This window comes from Mus caroli, chromosome X (genome assembly GCF_900094665.2).
Source record: "Mus caroli chromosome X, CAROLI_EIJ_v1.1, whole genome shotgun sequence".
NCBI lineage: Eukaryota > Metazoa > Chordata > Mammalia > Rodentia > Muridae > Mus > Mus caroli.
Window position 1 is genome coordinate 138922291 of NC_034589.1, and position 8583 is coordinate 138930873.

General features: G+C 39.9%; 2 protein-coding genes across 7 annotated transcripts in view; both read right to left on the reverse strand.

Moving 5' to 3' along the window:
* Nucleotides 1-8583, reverse strand: part of LOC110286734 (protein FAM156A/FAM156B-like) — a 64567-nt gene that overhangs the window by 22502 nt on the left and 33482 nt on the right. For 3 of the 4 annotated variants that reach the window (XM_029473216.1, XM_021153309.2, XM_021153308.2), the window contains exon 2: nt 4799-4898. The gene's annotated coding sequence lies outside the window, so the exon portion shown is untranslated. Of the gene's footprint in view, nt 1-4798; nt 4899-8583 lie in introns of those variants that run through there. The other variant, XM_029473217.1, reaches the window with a different exon arrangement.
* The window catches only part of Fam104b (family with sequence similarity 104 member B), a 28719-nt gene that overhangs the window by 5955 nt on the left and 14181 nt on the right, over nt 1-8583 (reverse strand). For all 3 annotated transcript variants that reach the window (XM_029473220.1, XM_029473218.1, XM_029473219.1), the window contains exon 2: nt 4799-4898. In XM_029473220.1, the coding sequence (XP_029329080.1) occupies nt 4799-4898 (100 nt within the window). The remainder of the gene's footprint in view (nt 1-4798; nt 4899-8583) is intronic.

Genomic DNA, 8583 nt, shown 5'->3' on the forward strand with positions numbered 1-8583 from the left:
ACTGATAAAGCAAACAACTGGTAAAAACAGAGGGTCATAGACTGCGCTGTGAGATTGTGTGTCCTAGGAATGTCAATAGCTACACCCATACAGTTTCACAAAAGTCACTGTCTAAGCATGGTCTGAAGAGAACAGCCAGAGTAGACATGTCAGAGTAAACAGGGAATGCCCAGGAGACCTCAATGCTACAAAAGAACTACAGGCATCATAGGGGAGCAGATGGGGGATAAGGAAAGCTGATGGGAGAGAAAAGAGCATACCTACTAGTTATCCACACCAAGGCTCGGTCCTGAAAACATCCATGAAAGTAACATGATACAGACTAGACAGTGTGCATTTCTCTCTCTCTCTCTCTCTCTCTCTCTCTCTGTGTGTGTGTGTGTGTGTGTGTGTGTGTGTGTGTAAGATCAACTAATGACAAAGAGGTCATGAATTAGGGAACAAAAGGAGGTATATATGAAAGGGTTTAGAGGGGGAGAAGGGAAGGGCAAGATGATGTCTTTATACTATAACATCAAATGAAAAAGTCCTCTGCACGACACATTGCAGAATAAGAAGAATAGTAAGAGGAAGAGTGTGCCTATTGGGGAGAACAAGAGCTCAAGAAGGGTGAGGAGGATTTTGAGAGGCAGTCAGATGCTACTAGGATGAGGATCTCTGGCCTTTGGGAAATTCTTGAGCCATGGATGTGCAACAGAAGACATGCCAAGGACAATTGGGGCCTTGCCTGTCAGGCTGAGAACGCTACAGGAACAGGGTATCTATCTGAGCAAAAACTGACAGATACCCTAATGGACAAATGGTAGAGGAGGATGAGAAACACAGAGGCCACCCACAGTTTTGCAGACTATCCAGGAACAGGCCATGCAGGTCTTCATTCTGTTGGAAGAAACACAAGGGACAATCCAGAGATGCCCAGAGAAGTGGACGAGGAAGGAGTCGTGGAGAGCACTGTACAGACGCACAAGAACATCCCACCTCTGCAGGCAATGCTTGGCAATTTAAACGTTTCTGTGCTTCAGGTTGGCAGGTGCCCCAGATTGAGTTCTCCCTTGGAAGCTATAGCAAAGCAAGGTGGCAGATGCCAAAAGTAAGGTGGGGCAAGCAGATGTAGGAAAGAAGCTACCAAAGGCTAGATGGCATGAAGGAATGCAGACAGCAGCTTAGAATCACAGGACAGAAAAAAAGACAGCACCTGAAAAAAGCATCACAGGCCAGCAAGCTTCACAGTAGGTGGAAAGAGAGCCTCAATGAACTAATGACACAAATGTGGGGAAAATGGGACCTATAAAGAACTTTATCAGAGAAGACCATGACAAGAAATGAAAGGTTATTTGTGTGTATTTATGATAGAGAACTGTAAATACTTCCTAACTTGAGAAGCAAGTGAATTCAAGGTTTTTCTACCTTCAATTCTGGCTTTCTACCCAATTCCACTCAGGTATAGCTCAGAAATATTCATTTCTATGAATCCCAACAGTGTAACAAAATTCACCCCTGTACCACTGCACTCCTAGAATTACATGGTGTTTACTAACTGAAAATGAGAAGACAGAGCAAGTCCACTAGAGTCTTTAGACTATGAACTCCCAGAGGCTCCTCACATTCAAAAAGACTCCCTCACCTTCTCTGAGTCCACCAAATGCTGCACAACCTCTTAAGCCAGAGGACAGCCAAGTAAACATGGTGTTGAATTACTACCACTCTGCAAAGGACCAAGGGATGAATGACATTCATCTGTAAAATTCTGTGCACAGGTAGGGTGCTCAGATAGGCTTTCTGAAGACCAGAAGGTAAAATTGGACCAGACCTTGAGCTCTAAGCAGTTTTTCATTGGAAAAATTCAACCTCTGATAAGGGCCTTATCACATCATCTGTCTGAACTAAGTTAATGGGATTAAACAAACAAGCAAACGAAAGACAATTAGGTATGCCTTACCTGTAGAATACATGTAGACATGTTTATCTTCAGTCAGAAATTCAGATATTAAAGTGAACTTGCATAATAAACTGTGATACTTTGAAATGCTGTATGGACAAGATTTCTTAATATATCTACAAGATATTAGGTCATCTTTGGCAAGCTCCATGCCCCCATAAACACAAGATCAATGACTGTATCTTCTAAGAAGGTCATTTCAGAAGGGAGCCCCTTTGCCGAAAGTTTCACAATACACCTAGAGACATTGCTTTGGCTCAGAGACAGACTCAGAGCCTTGAATGTATCCCCCCTCCAGAAGTTCTGTCTTCCAGATCATATGAGGAGATCAAGAGCGACAGAAATGGCCCCATACTCATTTCATTTGGGTTGCTGTGAACAAAAAAAGAAAACCACCCTAAGGAACACCAAATCAGGGGAGAAAGTCTTAATTGCCGTACAGCTCCAGGATTTCATCTCTTATTGTAGGAAAGTCAAGGCAGGAATCGAAAGCATCTCACCTACTCTCAAGGGCAGATATAGAACAAGCACAGCAATCCTTGCTTGCTAGATTGCTTGTGTCCTTAAGAGTTGCTTTCCTTTTTCTCTTCTGCATTCTGAATGTCTTACACAGGGAGGGGCACCACCTACAATGGCTTGGGTCTTTCTATATGTACTCACAATCAAAATAACCCCAAAGACATACCCTAACCTGATTTAAGTAAGTTCTCAGTAACACTATTGGAAAGTCAATACATTGAACTGGGAAGAAGTGGGCTGAGTAAGGTCACCCTAAGGACAAACGCCATATAATTCCTCTCATATGTGGGACCTCAATTTAAATGTTTCCCATGATTACCCTGAAGTCCCAGTGGAACCCAAGAAAGTAGAAAAAGACCATTTGGTGGGGGAAGTTTGCATGGCTGGTTGGGAAATAACAGAACACATCAGAATCAAAGTACATAGTAGAAATCCTAGTGTCATAAAGGTTCAATCAGTTTGTGGCATGATGGGGAAGGTAGCCTTGGGGTAAGAGTTAAGAAAAATGAGGTGTGTAGAAAGAAGCTACATGACACCCCATGACCTTCCATTCCAAGGCAGGAATGTAGTATGAGGAGGCAAGGGAACACAGGTGCGGACAAAGAATGTGAGGGGAATTGTGGGGTTTCAAAGTTTAAGTGGGGATGGGTGGTGATGGCACCTGCCTTTATTGGGAGGCAGAGGCAGCCTGATCTACAGAGAGAGTTCCAGGAAAGTCAATGCCACACAGAAAAACCCTGTCTGGAAAAACTCAAAACCAACCAAACAAACAAAAAAAAAAAAAAAAAAAAAACCTGAGGCAGGAATGGAAAAAGGAGGTTGAATGTGGCCATGTTAAATAAAACTAAGGATGAATGAAGTTTATGAATATGTACTAACTGAGAAATGAGGTCATTCATGCTATTTCAAAAAGACATATAAAGCGGTATACTGTACATGCATGGACAAAGTTATTCCTGAAGCCACAAGTTAATAAACAAAAGTGTCAGTCCCAGAAACAATTTAGCTCCCAATGGTTGAGGCAGCCCCATATGTGGCCATAAGGATATTGGCTATTGCAACTAGAAGCTTCACTAATCAATGTAGAGAGCAGTACAGACCTATGCATGTAAACATAAAAATTACCCAACATTTCATCAGATACCTGAACTTACCTGTTGACTAACAAATAGTGATTAACCCAATATTTGGGGAATATTGAGCATGCACAGAAATCTAACTTAAGTACATGTGAGGCCCCCCAATGCATTTCTCTCATTTGTCTTATTGCTGTTTCTTCCTTGGAACTGAGCGTGAGGACATCAACCAGTTCCCATGTGATCAATAGCAGAGGAAAGGTTTGGCATCTGTATTAGTGTAATCTACACACTTGCCTTAAACTCCCCATGGTCTGTCCTACTCAGTCATCAGAGGGAGAAGGATACTGGGAAGCCATTGTTCTGTATCAGCAATACAGACATGCACAGAAGCTTCTAGGCTTAGGGTTTGGACAGACATATCTCATACCTTTGATCCAGGAAGCACATTTACATGTAAATGCCTAAAGTTGCTGACCTTGGAAATAAAGGCTAGTATTTATACTTGAGTGACTGTATGCAACAGCAAACTGTATTGCTCAAGAGCACTAATTCATTGGCTAGGGTAGACCTGGGACCCAGACTCTAGATACATTTTATACAAAACTTACCCGTGTTCATGTCCTAGAGGCAGGAATGGTACTGCTGATAAACCTTTTTCTTCTTTCTCAAGAAAGGTAAAAGTCAGCCCATACTTACTCATTGCCTGATGAGACTTGTCCAGAAAGACATTACAATGCTCTTTCCTTGCTATGTTATACTTCCATTCAAAGCCTGCTGTTATAACTACCCAATAGTAGCTATTAAATTTAAGACTTCTGGATTTGAAATGCCAGCTCTTCAGTGCAAACATCACTAAAGCTTTCCAAAATGCCTTTACACAACTCCGGGTTTGATTTCAGTTTTTCCAGGGAGGAGCAAGAAGATCATTGTAGCTAGCTACTATCATAGGGCTCTGATCTTCAAATTCATTACTGTTCTAACCATATCAAGTGAGGTAAGGTTTTTCCTCCCCATTTGTGCAGTGCTGAAATTTCTTCCTTGCTGTGCTTAGGAAAGCCTCCTTGTTGACCCCTTCTATGTTTTATTGCACAGTCATACCATTCTTGGGACAACACTAAAATCCCTGCTCTGGCTCAAAGCCACTAAAGCCCGTGAGAAAACATTCACAAGGGCACCTGGGATGGTTCTCTTGCCATTGTGGGGATGGAAATGAATTCCATATTGTGAGTAGTGAGTCAGAAGGATCAGCTATAGTTCCTACCTCTATAGCATGATGGTCCTGTATGTCCTGGTCCTTCTTAGTCCTCTTTGAACGAGGGGGACGGTAGTTGTCATCCTCATTATCATCTGGTCTTCTTTTCCTGCAAAGAGTTTTCAAAAGGAGGACATCTATCATTCAGTAATTGATCTTGGATGATTAACTTGCAGCCCTGTGCCAAAATCTACATCTGGGGTCTTGTTTAGGAAAGAACCATGCAGTGCTGCTCTGATGGACTTCCATTCTGCAGCAAGTGGCACTAAGCAGTGGAGGAAACATGTCAAACAGGAACTCTATGTGTACCCAAAGCCCAAGTTCAATTCCCCCAATCAGCATGTCAATTTCAACCACTGTTTCAAGCCAGAAACAAAGAATTGTAGGGTCAATGTTAAAACTCTACCTGACCAAGCCCATCATCTTATTCTTAACCCACTCCAGTTTAGAAGAATTATTAGTTTTGTTAAGATTCATCTTTTATCGATCTGCTGTTGTATCACTTTGGACAGTGAACTGAACTGATACTTCCTGTGTGCTGTTAAGGCATTTCTGTTGCTATAACAGGAATTATTATGTCATTTGACTGCCAGCATCACAGTATGGCTGATTACTTCCTTGAAGCCATGTCTAAAAACTGCTTTAATAAAACCAGATATAATGATACATGCCTGTATTACTAGCCCGAGGCTAAGGCATGAAGCTATACCTGTATTTCCATTGTTACTTAGGCTATAAGTTCCAAGCCAGCTGGGCTCTTTTATAGTGAGACTCTATTTCAGATCAAAAAACAGTAACCACACTACTCATCACTAATTTTGTTGTGGTGTTTGCCATTATACTCCATATCTTTCTGTTTTCTTTTATTTCACAATAGTCTCCCTAATAGTCCAATCTGTCATCAATCTCACTACCATGACTTGGCTGGTCTTGAATTTGCTGTAATTCTCCTGCTTCACCATCAAGAGTACAGTCCACTCACCTGATCTTAAAAGTTCTGCTGAAATCCTGTAATTTATTACAGAAACATTCTTTTGAACTGCTTAATTAGAAACTATCTTATGTGTTTACTATTCCTTAACACTGTTAGTTTAACCGATATCCATTCTTTCATTAGTCTTCCATCTTACACTCAGCTTTAAGAAACTCAAAATGCCATCAGACTGCTTGAATATCTTCTCCATTGCCTTTTCCCTGTTTCTATAAGCAGTGTCTAATTGAAAACTGAGAACTGTACATCCCTCCCTGGATCTCCTTTACCATGTCAAGTGCTAACTTTCAAAATGAGTAAGAATGAAAAGAGTGGCTGGAAGGGAAGTTCTCTTGAATACTGGCTCAGTCTCCTCTTCTACAGGATGTGAAAAATCAGTTCACAGTTGAATAGCTTATCAAACGGTTTCTTTATGCCATAAAAGTTGAGGATATAGTTAATGTTGTATTATCTATATAGAGTGTTACTGAAACAGAAATTTCTCAGAAGCAAATACAAGACTTTTTTTCTAGGTATTTCATGCATACCAAAAGAACATCAAAATTTAGTAGCTAGCTGTGAGAAATAAAGAGTACTGCAAAAAAGACTAGCTTCCCTTCACACAGTTTCCTGTCAAATAATTGTGTTCTTAATTACAATAGTTTTTATTAGTTTGGTTTCTAACTTCACATATATTATATTCTCCTGAGCCCTCCTACCTCATCACATGATCCAAATCTCTAACAATTTAAGCTGACACCAGATCTTGAATACCTTATCATTTAACCTTGAGATGCTTTCCCAAATCTTAATTGTAATAAATTGACTAGGATTCATAACTGTGTCTGTGTAGAAAGACAACAAATATACTGAGATCCAATCAGAACAACACATGAAGCAGCAATAACAAGTCCACCATACTACCCAAATAAATTCCATGCTGTACAGCATTTACTTAAACCTCACATACTGAAGAAAGTCACTTTCAACCTGGAAAGATCTGGGCTCTGTTTATTACCAGTCAGCTACATGTTTTTCTGTTCAGTGAACTAACCTTACTGAAGCTAATAACATTGATTTTCAACACAAAATAGTAAATTCTGTAAAATAGTAAATAGAAAAATTATATAGAAAACCTGTTACAACACAATGCTATGAGAGCACTGATATGCATACACATAAGTATAAAAGCCTGAAAATGCAAACATTTTAGCTCACAACACTCACTAAGCACAATCTACAATAAAGATGTTCCTTTGGGTACTACTGGGTTAACATTAAGCATAGATCTCAATTCCTGCCCTTACAAGCTTGTGTGATGATGGTTGGTTTTGGATCATGAGTTAGTGTGTTTTGATCTCCTGTTTTACTGAAGCTTTCAACACTTTACATTTTAGTTTTCAAACAAAATTATGTATAGTGTAAAAAAAGGTTATTTTTCAAAAATGTAAAACTGAGCTCTAAAGCAATATGTTAAATATACTTCATGAATGAAAATAAGTGAATTTTTGCAGTGCATTATGAATGCTTAATCTCTCAGCCATAGGACTATGGATAAGATAAGCTTTGTGTATTGTACAGTATACACCTCTCAAGTTTTCTAGAGTGAGAACGAATAGTCACTACAAAGGATGACCATGTGAAGAAAGGCCTGTAAATCCCAGAACACCAATGTGTCCAAGAAACTAAACATCTTTCAGAGAAGCAGAAGTGCCAAGTTGCTAAGGTATCTTCGACATCGAAATGAGAGAACTGAACATTTGAAACTCTAAAGGGTTGTGTCTCTAAATGATGAATTTACCAATAACCTTCCTGAAGGTAGCATACCACCACCACGAAACGCACACACCAGAACCTGCATAGCACCATCACCAGAAGAAAGGGCTTCTCCAGCAAAAGGTTCTACATTTCCGAAGTGAAGGGTGATTCCACCAGAGGTTCTTTTATCCTTGAGAAGAGTTTTTGCTATCCTAGGTTTTTTGTTATTCCAGATGAATTTGCAAATTGTCCTTTCTAACTCGGTGAAGAATTGAGTTGGAATTTTGATGGGGATTACATTGAATCTGTAGATTGCTTTCGGCAAGATAGCCATTTACTATATTGATCCTGCCAATTCATGAGCATGGGAGATCTTTCCATCTTCTGAGATCTTCTTTGATTTCTTTCTTCAGAGACTTGAAGTTCTTATCATAAAGATCTTTCACCTCCCTAGTTAGAGTCACACCAAGATATTTTATATTATTTGTGACTATTATGAAAGGTGTTGTTTTCCTAATTTCTTTCTCAGCCTGTTTATTCTTTGTGTAGAGAAAAGCCACTGTTTTGTTTGAGTTAATTTTATATCCAGCTACTGCACTGAAGCTGTTTATCGGGTTTAGAAGTTCTCTGGTGGAATTTTTAGGGTCACTTATATATACTATCATATCATCTGGTAGAATCACCATGCCTGACCTTGAGCTGTACTACACAGCAATTGTGATAAAAACTGCATGGTACTGGTATAGGGACAGACAGGTAGACCAATGGAATAGAATTGAAGACCCAGAAATGAACTCATACACCTATGGTCACTTGACTTTTGACAAGGGAGCTAAAACCATCCAGTAGAAAAAAGACAGCATTTTCACAAAATGGTGCTGGCACAACTAGCGGTTATCATGTAGAAGAATGCGAACTGACCCATTCTTATCTCCTTGTACTAAGGTCAGGTCTAAGTGGATCAAGGACCTCCACATAAAACCAGAGACACTGAAACTTATAGAGGAGAAAGTGGGGAAAAGCCTNGAAGATATGGGCACAGGGGAAAAATTCCTGAATAGAACAG